General features: G+C 35.5%; 1 protein-coding gene across 4 annotated transcripts; it reads right to left on the bottom strand.

Annotated features, from left to right (window-relative positions):
- Positions 1-61: 61 nt before the first annotated feature.
- On the bottom strand, positions 62-14,060 carry LOC307171919 (uncharacterized protein; the record flags this gene model as incomplete). 4 transcript variants are annotated; one of them, XM_079893851.1, is made up of 19 exons in its annotated part: positions 13,877-14,060; positions 12,029-12,097; positions 9,247-9,540; positions 8,841-9,146; positions 6,543-6,605; positions 6,312-6,437; positions 5,763-5,879; positions 4,807-4,953; positions 2,947-3,033; positions 2,798-2,845; positions 2,642-2,719; positions 2,399-2,470; positions 2,202-2,288; positions 2,006-2,095; positions 1,807-1,893; positions 1,262-1,378; positions 1,097-1,177; positions 372-485; positions 62-183 (listed from the first exon to the last, which is right to left on the bottom strand). In XM_079893851.1, exons 1-19 carry the CDS (start codon positions 13,926-13,928, stop codon positions 62-64), a joined length of 2,157 nt encoding a protein of 718 aa, XP_079749977.1. In that variant the 5' UTR covers positions 13,929-14,060. The 4 variants fall into 4 exon arrangements, with proteins under 4 accessions (XP_079749977.1, XP_079749979.1, XP_079749978.1 ...); XM_079893853.1 differs by lacking the exon at positions 2,798-2,845 and having other exon boundaries at positions 1,807-1,890; positions 2,202-2,285; XM_079893852.1 differs by lacking the exon at positions 2,798-2,845 and having other exon boundaries at positions 1,807-1,890; positions 2,642-2,716.
- Positions 14,061-18,304: the final 4,244 nt, after the last annotated feature.

The following is an 18,304-nucleotide window of genomic DNA, read 5'->3' as shown; positions in this document are numbered from 1 at the left end:
CTACATTTTTTTTGTATACCTTACCTACTGAGAAAAATCTCTAGCAGTTCTCATGCTGATTTCACCAGGTTTCAATGTTAGCGTAGTCACTATCGGAAGATGCAGCAGAATCATCCTCCCTCTCTTTTATAGATGGTACATTCACGTACGATGCCTCTGATGTTGTACTACTATTATCTGTTTCTAAAATAAATTAAAAAAGTCAGTGCCAGTGTTTTGTTTTTTTTTACCTTCAAATTGCTCCTGCTTGTTTTAAGATTCAAGGTTGCTGTACAAAAGATCCAGGTTCAAAAGAGCTGTGTGATTTCAGAAAGGAAGCTCTCTGTGCAAAGAAATATCATCACGTGGTTGAGTACAAGAGGTAGAGGTACCTTGACTGAGGTTTCTAGTTACATGCTGTTCGTCGTGACCGTCAGTACTTTCTGTCGTCTGTGCAATGTGGGGATTCTGAAAAGACATCTCAGGAAGTGATGGGCTTTCCTCACCTTCCAAAAACAAGAGAGACCAATTGTAACTATTTTTATCTATCAAGCTGTTTAAAAGGTGCGACTAGCATTATGCAGATAAGTCAAATATACAGTGGTTCACAGATCTGAAACCAAATTTTAGATTAAAAATGTTTGTTTAAATATATTGAAATTGAACAAAAGTTGGGGGTCAGTTTTTACATGTTTTTGAAAGTCTCTTATGTTTGATGAAAAATACAGAAGACAGTAATAAAAAGAAAAAAATTATTACAATTTAAATGAACTGTTTTCTATTTGAATATATCTAAAAATATAATTCATTCCTGTGATAGCAAATTACTCCAGTCTTCAGTGTCGTCATGATCCTTCAGAAGTCATTCTAATTTGCTGTTTAAGAAACATTTCTTATTTAAAACAAAGAAACATGACAAAATGACAATAAAATATAAAAAATTCTGCACTATTTCTAGGTCAAATAGAATTCATGTTTTGAATTTCTATCAAAGTATTTTGCTGATAATACAATTATAATGAAGATATTTATATTAAATAAGAAAAATGAAAAACCAAAGGATTTTTCACTTGTGGATTTAGATGTTTGTTTATTTATTGTGATGGTTCATTCATACCATATCGGAGACAGCCGTTTTCATCAATCTCTGTGTTCTGATAGCACTCTTCTGATGAAGTACTGTCTGAATCATTCTCATCTGCAAAGCAGAGAAGAATTCACACGCTTCCTTATCAAAATACACAGTTGTCAATATTGTTGCATTGTTAAAACAAAAAGGTACCTCGACTGTGGGCACGAGGAACATGACAGCCGCCGTAACCAGCAGTGTTTCCTGTCATCTGAGTGCTGTGGGGTGTCTGTAGTGACTTCTCAAGAAGTGATGGGCTTTCCTCGTCTTCTGCAGAAGACAGGTGCATGAGGTTTAGCTGACGGAATGAATCCTCAGAATGCTCATTGACAATACCCATCAAACTTCAATTTAAAGGAATAGTTCATTTCAAAATGAAAATTCTGTCATCTTTTACTCACCCTCAAGTTGTTCCAAACCTGTATGAATTTCTTTCTTCTGCTGAACACAAAAGAAGATATTTTGAAGAATGTCGGTAACCAAACAGTTGATACCCCATTGACTTCCAGAGTATTTTTTTTCTACCATGGAAGTTAATGGGGTCCTTCAACTGTCTGGTTACAAGCATTCTTCAAAATATCTTTCTTTGTGTTCAGCAGAAGAAATTCATACAGGCTTGGACCAACTTGAGTGTGAGAAAATTATGAATTTTCATTTTTGGGTGAACTATCCCTTTAAATTGCTTGATATGAGCCTACCACAGTGGAGATTCTTGTCCATGTCCATCTCTGTGTTTTGATAGCACTCGAATGAAGATGTACTGTCTGAATCATTCACATCTACTGCTGAAGACAAAGAGAATTCATGAATCTGTTATGCATTTCCCTACTACAAGACACGGTTTACCCTTAAAGGCGAGAGAAATATTTAAAATCAGAGTGATAATCAGAGCTTTACCTTGACTGTCAGTGTCTGCTAGTAACACAGTGTCACCATAAGACAGGGGTGCAAACTGTGAATTTTCATGCATCGATGCCGCTTCCTCACCTTCATGAGGGGGAAAAAAGATAAAATATTAGTAAATACACCTACACATGTTCCCTCTGGATTAAATGACTCAAATTAACCTAATGTATGATTTATTTGTGCATACGTGACTTGAAATTGTTGTCTGTGTCGGTCTCTGTGTTTTGATAGAACTCTCCAGATGACGTACTGCTTGAATCATTCACATCTACTGCTAGAGACAAAACAGGGTTCATAAATTTGAAATGTATTTCCCTACCAAAAATGCAACTTCTCAGAGAGGAAATATTTGAAATCGGAGGTTTCAACCAGCTTTCCCGTTACCTGGTGAGTTATGGTCACCATAAGACAGGTGTGTCAATGGTGACTTTTCATGAAGTGATGGTGTTTCCGCACCTTCATAAAAACATTTGATTGTTAGTATTTTATGAATATTCACAGTAAAAATAATCATACTATTTTATTAATATTATGATGCATACATCTAGACATGTTCTCTCTGGATTAATCAAATGAAGGTGCATCAAAATATCAAATGAACCCGAAATATGATTTATTTGTGCATACGTGACTTGGGAATGTTGTCCTCTGTGTTTTGATAGAACTCTCCAGAAGATGTACTGCTTGAATCATTCACATCTACTGCTGTGTATAGAGCAAAAATATATATATATATTTTCTTACTAAAAGTTGTATAAATACGGTCACATTAGATCAGTGTACTTTGACTGTGGGTGTCAGGGATACCAAAAAACAGTGGGGGTTTATCACCTTCAAAACAAAGAAAAAATAAAATATAGGTAGATACAATATAGGTAATCTTTGGTAAGAGCAAAATATCCCATGTATCCGATTGATTTATTCATTCATACCTGACTTGAAGGTGTCCATGTTGATTTCCACGTTGTGTGCATTTCTTTCTCCACAGCATGTACTGTCTACATCATTCACACCTCCTGCTAGACAGAGTGAAGAAGAATTCGTACATATCAAATGGGGTTCTCCACAAGTCACTGCTTATCCTTTAATGCAGAATATGTGATATGTCTACAATGCTAAAACAGAAAAACTAGTGAACTATTTTGAAATGCTAAACTTTTAAGCAAAATTATCACCGTTTTTTACGGAACTTTATTATTTCTATTGATATAGAACCTACCCATGTCGGCTAAACTATTTCCTGTTTCGTCTCTTTATATAAGTGAAAAGTTAGGACCCATCACATCCTGACATGAGTGTTATGAAAGATCTCAGACAAGAATCAAATGCCAGTGTTGCACTGAATTGAATATTATCTTGAATATTGAATTTTTTATGTGTGAAAAATAAAAACAAAAGCATATTCTGATACCGTAAAGCAGGGGTCCTCAAATAGCAGACCGCGCTACGGTTCCGGACCCTGGCTTGTTACAACCGGACCCCGAGACATGATGACAACGGTATAACAATATTATCGTTTCTACAGTTTAAAGTGAGCAGTGCGTCAAAACAACAGAAAACAGTGCACAACACAAGCGCTCATGGTCGCTCAAGTAATGATTTTTCAGCGCTTTATCCTCCAATATTTTTTATCTAGAGCCAAACACGCTTCATTCAATCATTCAGTTCACGATGCTTCTCTCTCCCGCTAAAGAAGCACCAGATTAAGAGCTGAAGCCGAAACGTTTTTTCAAACAACAGCAAAAACACAGTGAACAGCAAAATAGATTGATACTTCTGCTAAAATGCAAAAGGAAGCAAATTCAATTATTTTTATCGGTCATACATAATGTATATGGACTTTGACAATTCAAATAAACAAGTTTTAGTAATTTTTTCATCTATACATTTATCATTAGTAATCAGCATGTTAAGAGCATTTCATAAAAAACAATGTTTTAATTAGGGAAATTGTTTGTAGATGGCAAGGAAAGACAATTAAACTTTGAAATAACTTTGCTTCCTGCTCAAGATGAGAGCGTTTTGATTATCATGTACATTGTTGATTTGTTTGTTTTTAGTAGATAGGCCTACTTATTTTAAGAAAAATATAAAAATGGTCCAGACCTCAAGAGGAAACTCCTGAACCCCTATACAGTATATTTTCTGTCACATGGCCTTCTGCCATACATCTAAATGTAAAAATAATAATACCCTGATAAAACATCGGATGCTACATTTTAATATTCATATCCAAATTTTTTTTTTGGGTTTTTTTTTTTTGAGAAATTCTCAGACTCCACTGCTTTGGCTCCGAGGGTCCAATATACTCTTTAGGATTTTTTTCTTTTTTCTTTAACAAAGTACTGCTGGCCAAATGGAAGTTTATAATTAATCCAAAAAAAGTATTACCTCTGCTGGGAAGGAAATATAGAGGCCGGACCACTTGGAACTTTAATTAAAAACCCATGCAATATAGAAAGGCTGTTGATGGCACTTTTGTACATCTGCTCTCATAACAAAACATACTTTGACTTGTTTCATAAGGGAGATGTCAGAAGCTGGAGCTGAAGTGCTCAGTAGTTGCACTGATAGTGGTTTAGTTTAATGTGAACTTAAGTACAGAGGGAAACAAATTTTTTCTCCAATGACCCGCACCGATCTTTTTTTAAATCTAAAAATGGCTTAAGCCAGTGGTTTCTGTCGACTGATTCTCCGTCGCAACTTTTCTTGATGCGTGTCATTTTAAATAAGGACTGATTATATATTTGTGGTCATTTGCAGTAGAAGTGTTGTCTGCTAAAGCAGCATACTTGGTGAGTTGTTTAGATGCAGTCTTTGCGGTCGAATGCTGTTGTGATGTTCATAGTCTGAATCAGAGTCAGAGTTATGAGTGGGTTGATTTAATCTCCGGCTGAATTTACGGCCATAGTTTGAGCTCATTCTCGGGCCAAGACTTTCTGAGGAATGAAAAACAGAAAGTGCACATTTACGTCAAATTTAAAGTTTGACCATTACAGAAATTACAAAACATTTCATGTTTATGACAAATACAATCTCATTGTATATATATATTAATCATTACAGATCCAATGCATAAATACTGAATCACTTGTTTACAGAAATTGAAAAATAATGTGGTTTAACCCATAGAAAAATCACAAAATATTGTTTAAGGGCTGGGTATTGATGACAAAATTCACGCTTCAATTTCAATAAAAAAAACTTGTGATTTGATTCAATTCCGATTTCGATTTAATTTGATTTTGATTAATTTACATATCATGTACAGAATATGGCAAATTTTCTCAAGGGAAAAAATAGCTCAAATACTGTAAACTAATCAAAGAACCCTGTCAGTTGGTACATTACTATACTATTAAAGGTTCAAATTAACTGATTTATATACAAACATTTAAATTAGCAGTTTTATTGACATCTTTCCATGGTTGAAACACTGATTGAGCTCGAGACATGAAACAGATTTGTACTGTATTTTTCAACATACCTTCTGATGTTGATTTCGTGCTATAATTAGCAGTAAAACGGAAGAGATGATCAATTCACAAGCTCTCTGTGCTTCTCAAAAAAAGCGATCTGTCATGCCACATTAAAGAGCGCAAAATCTGTATTTATTGATTGAATTTCGTAATAAAATTCTAAATGAGAATCAATTAAAATCGACAGATCGATATGTAGGCAACTAAATACTAAAAAAAGAAACAATCCGTTACGAGGATGTAGAAATAAAATATATTGCAATACAAACCATACTGCTGCACCCTGGCAGCCGTGACAATTTGTGTGTTATAGACTCCTATCTGTACATTGGACTGGTCCTCCAGGCTGGTGTGGGAATTACTGTGATGTTGATGAATCACACATGCTGTTGGCAAAGAGAATGAAAAAGAATTACTTAAACTTCCCCATGCAGCACTAAGCCTCTGCCTTAAGCTTTTGTATTGCGGTGGTAACTAATGTCAAAAGAAATAGTTCACAAAAGGTTTGAATCTCTTCATATTCTATGAAAAAGCATTTCCTGATATTTGAATGGAATGCACTAAATGCACACAGAAATTGGCAAAGTAAGTAAGTGAGTTCATTTGAAGTTTATAAAAAATAAAATATTTTTAAAAACTAAAGTGTTGTACTACTACTCAGAGATGTTCTTGGAGTTAGAAAATCTATTTCATTTAGTTCTAAGAAAACTTGTTTGTTACTTTTTTCCAATACCACTTTGTCATCTAAAGCAAAAAAATATATTTTTTAGATTTTGTGATGACTGCTTTTGAATATAAAAAGATTATAATCTACTTACCCTTTGTTCTTTTGAAATGCACACAGACAGCAGCATTTATAATAATAAACATAAGTAAAACAATAGATAAGATGATGCAGCCAATCGCTGCTGCTGAAACTCCACGGCGGCGTTCTGTTACTGCCACTGCGGTTGACACAAAAATAAGAGATGGTTTTATTGACAGAAATCATGCAGACTTTTTTTTTTCATTCATTTTCTCTTTTGAAAAAGAAGAAACTGAAGCATCACCTGCCACCGGTGTTGTTAAGTTCAGCTCGGTTGTGCTGCCTGTGGGTGTGGTCTCAACACTTTCTGTATGAAAGACATTTAATCCACTGGATACATCAAAGGAATTCAAGACTTGTCACTCTGTATTTCACAACAAAACACTAACAAGCTGAAGCTTATATATGTGTGCTTTGACATTTAAGAAATACTGTTGTAAGCCTGCCCTACTTTTTACCCATTTTCAGACCAACTGACGTGGAAATTATGTCCATCCACCCCAAAAAGTTAAATCTGACCTACAACTGAGACTAAGAGCTGAAACAAATTATGTTAATGTTCCACCTCAAGAGGTCACATACTACAACCTCAAATACACACAGGAAATGTAACATTAGGCTCAAAAAGTTAGTTAATGCATTCTTATTCGCATACTATCCATCCTAAATAGTATTAGTATTGAAATTAGAATTAGCGTGGCCCAAATCGTAGTATGTTAAAAATGAGTATTCCAAAGATACTCGGATGGTTTGCTCTTTCAAGTTAGAATTCAAAGTGCAGATCCATGCACACTCTAATGGCTCATTTTGCCCTCAACCCATTGTGCATTAGATGAAAATTTGACTAGAACTACAAACACAAGTAAAAAATGTTAAAAACTACAAATGTGGTGAATGTGCGAGTCCGACGGTTAAGTAGAGAGGTTTAGATAAAGGATTTGAGCGTTTAATAATCAGTATCTAACCTAGTGAAAAAATATTTATTCATTGTTGTCCACCATATATTTCATCTGCAATAGCATTGTGATTCTCAACTTTTAAATGCATCATTATGCAAACACATGAGGAGAGTTCTCCACATGAAAGACACATGCCTGGCAGATCAACATGCTTCTATATTCTCTTCAAAAAGAATTTCCGTTGCAGAAATTAAATTAAATGGAATGTGGATGATTTGAACTCCGACAAGATGATTGACAAGGCAGTTTAAACGGTGACAGGATGCACGTAACTAAGCAACAGAGCTGTCAGTTAAATTAATTATGACTAAGTAGTATGTCCAAAAGCTTGCCTACTTGCCTGTTACACACTCAAAAGTATGTACTTTTTCCTTCACAAAAACGGTATACTTTTAGGGCATAGTATAAGTAGGCGAATTGGGAAGCAGTGAATGTCTACACATCAATTGTCAACATGAAGATGAAATTGTACCTTTTTACTTTCCTACTGCACGATTAATCAGTGCATGTTATTCCAAATAAAATGTCTTTTTAATCTTTAATCTAAATATAATAACTTGCTTTCCTTTCAGATGACATCATTCAGGCCTTGTGGACTGCTTGGATAATGTTAAACAATTGCCAAATGCCTATTTAAAGGTGCTCCAAGCGATGTCAGGCGTTTTTTAGGCCAAAACATTTTTTGTCACATCCAGCAAACATCTCCTCACTATCCGCTAGCTGCCTGTCCCCTGAACACACTGTAAAAAAACGCGATCTCTGTAGACAGCACAGGCTCCACAAACGGCAAGAAAAACAAACTGGCCCAGCCTGGACCACGAAACATAACAAACAGTGTTCCAGCCAATAACCGACAAGAATGATTTGGGGGTGGGGATGGGGGGTTAGTGCGCGTGCACATGAAGGGGGGTGTGGGGAGTGGAGAGAAGCATGGGGAAGTTAGCTAGAGGAGAGATGTCCTAGACAACGACTAACGTTAAAAATGTATATTCTTGAGAATTTTGATATGGCCGACACACGACCAAAGAGACGACGTTCCGATGAACAAATAACAAAGTATAGGGAAAAGTAGAAGGAATGCGCAAAGTCCCGAATTTACATCGGAAAAGCGTTCAGAAGGTGGCGAGAACTCCGCTGGCAGAAAGGCTTCCGATCCGACATTCAGGTGGCTCTGTTTTTGCTGGACAGGTGTGTAAATCCAGTTTGTTTTTTCTAAATGGTTCATGACTGTTTCAGGAAGCACGGAAGGGAGGGGGAGGGGACGGGAGGAGGAGGAGGGAGGGTCGAGCTAGCCTCCGTTTTGTTTGACAATACTTTGAACGTCAACAAGAAGTGACATAACCCAACATCGCTTAGAGCACCTTTAATACTGTTTAAACAAATTACCATTCAGCTATGTCCACGTTTTACCAACCAATCAATTCCCATCCTACATATTTTCTAATTGAAAATCCTTTTTAACGGAAGTAAAATGGGTTGCAAACTTGAATTCACCTTGACTTCAATGTTCTTTCTTTGTGTAGAAAAGAGTGGCATTTTATGTTATTAAGCACTTGCCAATTAAGTGTACATGTGTATAGTACCTGAACACACAATGCCAGCGTCTTCCTTATGTCCACAGTAGTTGGAAGTGTTGTTGATGGGGCTGCACTCCCATAAGTTCCTCTCTGTGCCGTTGCATTTCATTTTGCTCATGTGGATGGCTCCGCTGCCGGCCCCAAAAAAGGCGTTTCTTATTGCACTGCCACATCTCAGCTGGGCACATACTACTTGTCCACTTTTGATGTCAAAATCATCATTACACACCGTTCCCCATTGCCCAGAATGCACCAGCTCTACCCGTCCAGCACAGCGATTATGTCCTCCTTTCAATCTCACAGCCTGGTGTTCTGGAGAACAGAGGTTAGGCCGATCATATAACAATTAAAGCATTGAGACAAAAGTAGAGCACTTATCAAAACATATCTGAGAAGATCTCAGATGACTCACCGCAAATGACTTCAGTTGCATTTGTGCAGTCGCCTTCTGCGGCTGTAGTGCAGTTGTGCAGTTTTGAGTCTTTCAAGATGCAGTCTGCAAGACAAGTGCCATTGTGCACCGTTGCAGTCGTGCCGATCTCACGAAAAACGTGGCCACAACCAAAAAGTTCACAGATTTGGAGAGCAAACTTTTCGTCAGCCTCAGCATCCAGAGGTTTGAGGGTCACATGGACTGTAGTGTTCTGGTGAAGAGCCCTGAGCACACCAGAGCAGCCCTTGGACAGACTCAGTGTGGAGAGCTCAACTAGTTCAGAAGGGGAAAAGGGACATAAATGATTTCATTGACTAAATTCATGAGAATGATAGGAACAGTTAGGGTAGATGGTTCACATTTATATCTTCACAGCATGCTGGGTTGAGTCAGAAACTTTTCCAGCATCGCATCCTGGCACTGATCTTATCTGGGTGTTAATTCTGTTCTCAGTGTGTATTTCTAGCACTAGACTTTTATTTAGATCCAAACAGCAAAGTGAATATGTAAACCGTGGGGCATTGTTTTGTGTTGCAAAACGTTGTAGCAGTACACTGCAACACAGCCACATCCCGTGAGTCACTTCCTGTGGAAATGTCATATTGTAGCATGGAGGACACTGGGGAAAGAACTTTTTTTTTTGAAAGTTTATGACATTGCCTCCACAGTGTGGTTTGAGCATATGAAGTTCTCCTGATTTATGACTACAGGATGCAGATTGTGTCTGTGTATACTGTGTGTGGAATTACGATTCATTCTGAAGGTCTTTCTTTAGAGTGACTTTTAAATAGGGTCAGAGTTCACTGGTCTGGTGTTCCACTGTTGGTGGTGGGACATAAATGATTTCATTGAATACACTACGGTTCAAAGGTTTGGGGTTAGTACGTTTTTTGTTTTTCTTTTATTCTTTTTTTTTTTTTTTTTTTTTATTGATCAAAAGTGACAGTTAAGACATTTACATTGTTGCAAAAAAATTATATTTCAAATGAATGCCATTCTTTCTATTCAATACACTACGGTTCAAAGGTTTGGGGTTAGTACGTTTTTTTTCTTTTATTCAGATTTTTTTTTTTTTTAATTGATCAAAAGTGACAGTTAAGACATTTACATTGTTGCAAAAAAATTCTATTTCAAATGATTGCCGTTCTTTCTATTCATCCAAGAATTCTGAAAAAAATGTATCAAGGTTTCCACAAACTGATTTCAACATGGTTATTAATACGACATGCTTCTGGAGCACCAAATCAGCATGTGAGAATGATTGAAGGATCATGTGGAACTGAAGACTGGAGTTATTTGCCATCACAGGAATAAATAACATTTTAAAATATATTAAAATAGAAAACATTCTTTTAAATTTGTAATAATATTTTACAGCATTACATTTATTTTTTGCTGTGCTTTTGATCAAATAAATGCAGCCTTGGTCAGCATAAAAGATGGATTTCAACAAAACAAAACAAAATCTTACAGACCCACTTTTGGTAGTGTAGCAGTTGATGCAGAATGATTGATATCTCACACTTTCCACAAATAGGGTACAAAATAGGCTCTGACACTCAAAAAAGGTTACCAAATGGTCGATGACAGGAGGTGCCGAAATCTGTCGAAAATGTTAATCATCAACCTCAGGAGGTCATATTAAAAATGATATGAGAGTCTTATTTTCTGTTAATTTTCTCCAGTGTTTGCAACTTTTACAACCTTGTTAACAATTTGTGGTGTTAAAAATAGTTGTGAGTGGAATAAAACTGTATAAAGTAATACTGATGTAATGAGGTCACGGCTTTGAACACGGCTCAACCAATCGGAATCAAGGACAGAAACTTTCCGTTTTATAATACTAATCAAACCATTATTTATTTAAACATTAAATAACCATCAAAATGTGTAAAATAAATAATAAAACATATCACTTAATAGGAACTTGCTAGTTTGGATGCAAATTAATAATAAAGTAAACAAAATTACACTTTCAAGAGGACAATTTATATTTTAATAAAATACAATTTTTCACAATAATTTGAATAACAGGGTTGATGAATACAATAAACAAAGCAATATTTGTACAAATTGGGAAAATAGAATGAGATAATTTACTCGTCTTCTCATGATACTGTAGAAAGGGTCAGAATTGTTCAATATTATTATGTAAAATTACATTTTGAATAGTTAAAATTATTTAGTAATTATATCATTTAACGGACTGTCAATAGAATATCAATTCAACAGATTGTCAAAATGACGACATTATTATGTTTAATTGTTGGATATAGTCGAGAGACAAGGGTCTTCCAATTAAGTGCAAGGACATTTCTGTGGGACACCAGCTTTTCTTTACCTTCTTCATGTCTGATGTCTGTGTGATTAGGGCATTTACTTGTACATATTAAACAGTGCTTAATGATTTTACAATTAATTGTACTGCTCAAAAAAAAAATGAAGCGGCTGTCTCCGGGGTGGTAGATTGCTCTCAAAGTTTTGTGTAATCTTGCTGATCTCTTTTCTCTGTTCTGTTTGATGACAGCGGGTTGGTCTCAGCAGGCCTACCCCAAACACTGTTCTCATGCACATTGTTCATCAACATCTTGATTAACTGCTTGATTCCTCTGTGGCCCACTTTTAAATAAGTGAGCTTTTTTTTATTTGATCGTCATGAGATTGCTGCTGACTGCACCCACTGATAACACTGATCTAGACATCATATTTTCAAAGGAAAGGCACATGTTTTCTTAAGAGTGGTAGAAATCATTCAACTTACTCTGTTTGTCTGAATTATCAGCATGCTTTGCCATACTCTTGGAAGGAAGGTCATCTGTACTATTGAGCCCTGAAGATGACAAGATGAACATCATGAGTTTTGCTGAGAACATATTGCTTGAAGCCAAAGGGCAAAAACTGTCAATTAAGTGTAAAAGCAGAACAGAGCGCTCAAATCTAACGTTTTCCAATCTGCTGTAATTCTTCTCAGTCTACAAAGACAATATTCATCAAAGACAACAGCAATGAGACTGTTGAACAAGACGCATTAAAAGTGCTCAGCTCAACATAAAAACAACAAAAATTATGCTCTGCAAAACTACGGTAATGTTTGTGTTGGGTTACAAAGTTGTCTACAAAGTTTTGTCATGGTGGAAAAAAAATTAAATATAGGCCTCCTGTGGTGTGAAGTAAACATGTAGATATTTGGCAGTTTTACACAATATGAATGAGACTGTAAGATGAAATATGTACAAGCTACCTAATAATAAAGTTAAGTCATTGTAGTGATTTATAACTATAGGACTAGTTCTTGAAACCCTGCTGTGTTTTAAAACAGACTAGATAAAATGGCTGTTGATGAGGTATTTCAACAGCGCTTGATTGTATTTCAACACCTTAGTTTCTCCATCTGTCTCATAAACAGCAGAAACTCGGAGCTGATGCTCATCTTGGTCATTATACTCAAAAAAGTCACAGAATAAAATTGATTTAAAAAAAAAAATGCATTTGTGACACTATTTAAATGTTCTCAGGGAATCAAAAAAATAAATTATTACAAAAATGCCATGATGTCTATGTCCGCTTAAAAAAAAAAAGATTATCACGGAATCAAATTAATGTAATAAGTAGCCTATAGGTTTATAATTAATAATGTAATATGCTTTAGGACACTATATTTGTTGTAATAAAAAATGAGAGAATTAATTATTAAATAAAAATTGACAAATGAAAAAAATTATTTGTGAGAATTTGATGTATACTGACATTATTTGCAAACTTTTTCTCAGATTAACAGTTATTTTATACAGACCAATCTTATTCATCAAACACAGTTTGTATTTGTATTATTATGCACTATTTGTGTCCGGATCCCATCTGTGCTATGCATTCTTCACAGCAAAACACTGAAGAAAAATATAGCATTTGTCTTATTCTATTTTTTAATCACTTTTCTATAAATGTAAGGCCTTGTAAAATGTCTCCTTGCCATGTTAATAACATCTGCAGCTTGTTGGAAACAAAGACTAAAACTGGCTATAAGGAAAATTCAGCGATATGATTAGTTTTTTATTTTTAGCCATCTTATGCATTTGACTTTCAAATGAAGTCATCTTTCTTCATTCAATCTCCTGTGAAGTTCAGCTTATTTATTCACCAATGTGTCACAGTACACTGAAGTGCATAAACGAACCTCTGGTTGCACTTTGTGCAAACAGCTCTTTGGAAAAGCGTCGTAATGAGCCGAGGCATCGATGTACTTTCTTTTATCACTTTAAAAAAAAAAAAAGCTTTCAGATTGCATTGTGCTGCATTAGTTAAACTGAGCTTTGTTTTAACCACAAAGCATGTCTTAGAAAAAGTCTTTTGTTGAAAGTGCACATTTGATTTTCCATCTATGATAGTGATTGTTTCTCAAGAGCTATTTAGATGGATTGTGCAACAGTCTTTGAGAATTGTACAACCTTTCTACTCAAGTATCATCAACTTAATAGACTTTTTCAATTAAATATTAGAATATGTATTAAAAAAAAAGTTAGATTATAGAATATAATATCGCAGTTGAACACAAGTTTTTTAGATGAAAGATCCAGTCTGCCTACACAACCATACATCAGAACCATTTTACCTTGAGACAAGGACAAAGCCTGGAGAACAACACACAGCAGCAGAATCGCCATCTCTCAGTCAGTCAGCCTAACAGCCAAAGATTTGCGTTCGTCCCGTAACTCTCCGTTACTCTGACTGATGAACGTGACCCTGCACATTCAGCCTTTGGTGTTTGAGCAGTTGCTGCATGTGGTTTCCACTACGGGGCGAATTTGAGCATCATGCCTCACAGATACTCTCACTACCACAAACACACACCCTATTTTGCTACCGTCACAGGTCAAGTGCACATGTTTGCGGTGTTAAACCTATAAACTTTCACTTCATATTTCACTGCTTTAAAATATGTTTCTGTGGATAATGGAGTTGTTTCAATTCTAGCATTAGTTTTATAACTAAGCTTTTTTTCCCCTTTCATTTCCCTCCAGTTCATTAAAAGACTTGTATTGAGTTTCTTTGAGTATTTAAACAAAAGGCTCAAGCTAGGAAGAATCGATCAAGCGTTCATGGTCTAGCATGCAATTAATGAACAGAAGGGACAATGAATAGCTGTATGTTTAATAGTCTGTTATTATCGCCAAGCCTAAATTGCAAACAGTGTTTGCGTCTAAGACTTCAAAGTAGACCCTCCTATACTTGTGCCCATTGTCCCGAACTTCAAGCAAGATGTCCATTACCTTATCCTATTGGATTTCTACTGCATTACAGAGAAACTGATGGTCATGGGCATGGCCAAAAAATGTAGTTTTTTTCTGATATGAGAGCAAGGAAAATAGCTAAAAGCAAATAATAAAATTCATTGAACAAAATAAACAAGCTTTTAGAATGGAAAAGAAAAGGTTTCCCATTTCTTTTGCTGTTGACATCAAAGGCCATGTGTCCAATCAAATGTTTTTTTGATGTAAATTCATCTGTCATTTGGTCCAAGCCAGCCAAATTGGGCAGATGTCAATACGGACAGGTTGCATGACATACCTTCATCTTTAAAATGCAGGGATGAAATTGTGCAAGGTAAAAAGGAAATATGACCTAGATTGCCCTAGTGAAAAAAAAATGTTTTAATTATATACCAAAATGTTTTAATATATTTTTATTTCAACTATACTACAAATCCATTAATATATTTACTGACATATCGCTTGAGACTTACTAATATAAATACTATAATTAAACTTTTTTGGAGTACTTCTTTATTGCACAACGCATGCACATTTATTAATATTAAGCCTAAAATGTGTTTTAATATCACTATTAGTAAGGATAGTATGATCTCTGTATAACATCGGTCTTTAAAGAGATTTTAAGTGTACCTAAAGTATTCTTGCAATAGTTTAACTTTAGCTCAATCAAATATACTTAAGTATATCTTTAGTTGGACCTCAGCACTATTTCTGGGTAATTAAAGTGCATTAAGTACAAAATAAGCAGATTTTAAGTAAAAGTACCAAAGTATACCAAAAGTACAATTGTAGGGTATTTAGCTATATTAAGTACATACATATGTACATTTATTTATTTAGTATAAATGTATTTCAAATACATTTTGGTATATTTTGGGTGCATTAAATACAGGTTCACTTGCAGTAAAAATAACCATGTCTGTGCCAACCGCAATGTGTTTTGTGGTGAATTATTGGCTGCCAAGAGAGATAACACTGAAATTTAAGTTTCAATCATGTAGAAGCCAAAACATTTTGCTTAAACAATAGTACTGTTTGTGTCATTACTTGTCTTTCCAACTTAACGTTTTTACTTTTCCAATGTAAAAGCATTTTAGAACCACAGTTATATGAGAATATTAGTAGACAGCAACTTGACCTTCGAAAATCATATGTTACAAAAACAGCCGCCTCCCACAAACCTTGCTAAGCTACGGAACATGCTATCTGTTTCTGATGCAGAAAAGCTATGCTTTCATGACCTCTAGACTAGATTACTGTAATGCATTACTTGCTTGTTGTCCTGCATCCTCAATAAACAAGTTACAATTAGTCCAAAATGCAGGAGGAGTTCTTACCAGGTCAAGAAAATATGATCATATAACACCAATTTTATCATCTCTACACTGGTTACCTATGAAGTTCCGTATCGATTACTAAGTATTGCTACTGACCTATTAGGCCCTAAATGGTTTAGCTCCAGTGTATTTAACTAATCTTCTATTGCCCCATAATCCAACATGCTCTTGAGAAAAACTTGAGAAAATTAGAAAATACCAAAATGCTTTTGGTAGTGCCTAGGATATCTAAGTCCACTAAATGAGGGGGAGAGTTTTCGCATTTGGCTCCTAAACTGTGGAATAGCCTTCCTGATAATGTTCGGGGCTCAGGCTCACTCTCCAATCTAGATTAAAGATGCATCTCTTTAGCCAAGCATTCACATAATGCATCACATAACCTTGTACTCCAGTTATCAGATCAAACACACACAATTATATTTTGCTTGAAATTTTATGAACAGCAGCTACGCTAATTATTGCTGCTTTTCTGTTTCTACCTCGGGATGCCGTTTCGCGATTTGAAACGATATGTACTGTGAAAAGCGCTATGCAATTAAATGTGAATTGAATTGAATTTCTTACTGCTATACCGGAAAACTGCAGCAAATGTTCTATATGAAATGAAAATAAAGAATAACTTTACCTTTCTTTCATGTAGACTTTTAAGTGTGGAGATCTAACCAGATTTTTGGGGATTACTCAAACTGAAAATTTCTGGGAACTTTTGGGGATTACTCAAACTGAGACTCACAGAAATGTTGCAGATCTAATGCAGCTTTGAGTGTTTCTACCCACATAATGAACTGATCATTATGGGATGGTGTGGCTTAGTGGTTAAAGACCTGGGAGATGCGTTTCTCAAAACCATCATGAGCTAAGTTGATCATAGAGACCATTGTTGGCAATGGTTGTACGATTAGGCTTCTGATGTTTTTGGGAAATGCAGCCCTGGGCTGGTTACTGTAAGGTTGCACGTTTGACCCCACAAAAGATGAACCTCTAAGGGTTGTACCTTAACATGGGCGACTTGATGTGAAGTCATGAAAACGAATCTCATTCAAGAAGGAACCCGGGCCAATCACAGAGACTCTTTTCACTTGGGACAATAAGTAACCCCAAAAAACCAACCCCCTAGCATGACAACAGCAGCCTGATAACCAACAACAACACCATGTCATTGTGGCAGCAACTTTTGGATGGTCAAGCACAACTCTTTTTTTTTTTTTTTTTTTTGGTAAAATGTAAACACTAAAAATGTAAAAGTTCCTCTGGTATACTCTTTAGCTGCATATCTGTGCATAACCACAAGAGGGAAGCTCTAATATTATTTGATTTTCTTGAAGTACTGCTGAGATGTGAAAAATATCCACCATTCATTATCTATCACCTTTAATTTTGTGTTGTGTATTTCAACAACCGTTTCATGTTGGTATATGATTTCAGGTCAACTGCAGTAGCCACAGGAAATATTGTTTGCTGGTCAAAACACTGCTGAGTAAAAAAGATTTGCGTCTCCACAGTACAAATGCACTGAGATCTCTCTCTCTCGTCTCTGCTAATAGAAGACAAAACAAGGTATGGTTTTCTCAGCATTATGGCCCTCTCAGGAAACCTTCATGCTAACAGTACACAGTCCTAAAAGCAAAGCTGTTCAAGGACAACACTTAAGTCACTGTCCTCTCTGTCTTTGTGCACATGGTACAATCAGGTTTTCCCCTTGCCAGGTTGTGCTTTCAGATTTAAATGGAAAATTTACAGCCAGCCAGTCTGTTATCGTGTCAAATGTTACCACTCTTAGTCCCCAAGGAGTAGGCTAGTTGTGTAAAGCCTGAACAAAATTTTCTTTAAACTATTAACCTGTAGGCAGTATGCTGTTATCAGGCTAACTAGTTACATCACATTTTTATATAATGTAATATATACATTAATGTTCAAAAGTTTAGGGCCTGTAACATTTTTTCATACTTTTGAAAATAAGTCTTTTAGGCTTACCAAGGCTGCATTTATGTAATTGAAAATGAAGTAAAAACAGAAATATTGTGAAATATGATTAATATTAATGTAAAATAACCATTTTCTTTTATATATATATATATATAGAATACATAAAAAAAAAGTGAAAACAGTTTGCTGCCTAATATTTTTGTGGAAATCGTGATACATTTTCTTCAGGATTCTTTGATGGATCTAAAGTTCAGAAGAACAGCATTTATTTGAAACTGAAATATTTTATAATATTAAAAATGTCTTTCCTGTCACTTTTTAACAATTTATTCCTAATTCCAATTAATGCTTAAAGCTACACTGTGTAGGATTTTCTCCCATCTAGCGGTGAAATTGTATATGACTACCAACTGAATATTACTTTCTAGCCCCTCCCATTCCGAGGGCGTTTTAACTCCTACGGTGGCCGGCAGTCGCGAGTAATCTCCCCCTCGCATTCGTCAC

Source organism: Squalius cephalus, assembly GCF_949319135.1.
Source record: "Squalius cephalus genome assembly, chromosome: 15".
Lineage (NCBI taxonomy): Eukaryota > Metazoa > Chordata > Actinopteri > Cypriniformes > Leuciscidae > Squalius > Squalius cephalus.
Note: the sequence above shows the minus strand (reverse complement) of the source record. Positions and strands in the feature narration are given on the sequence as shown.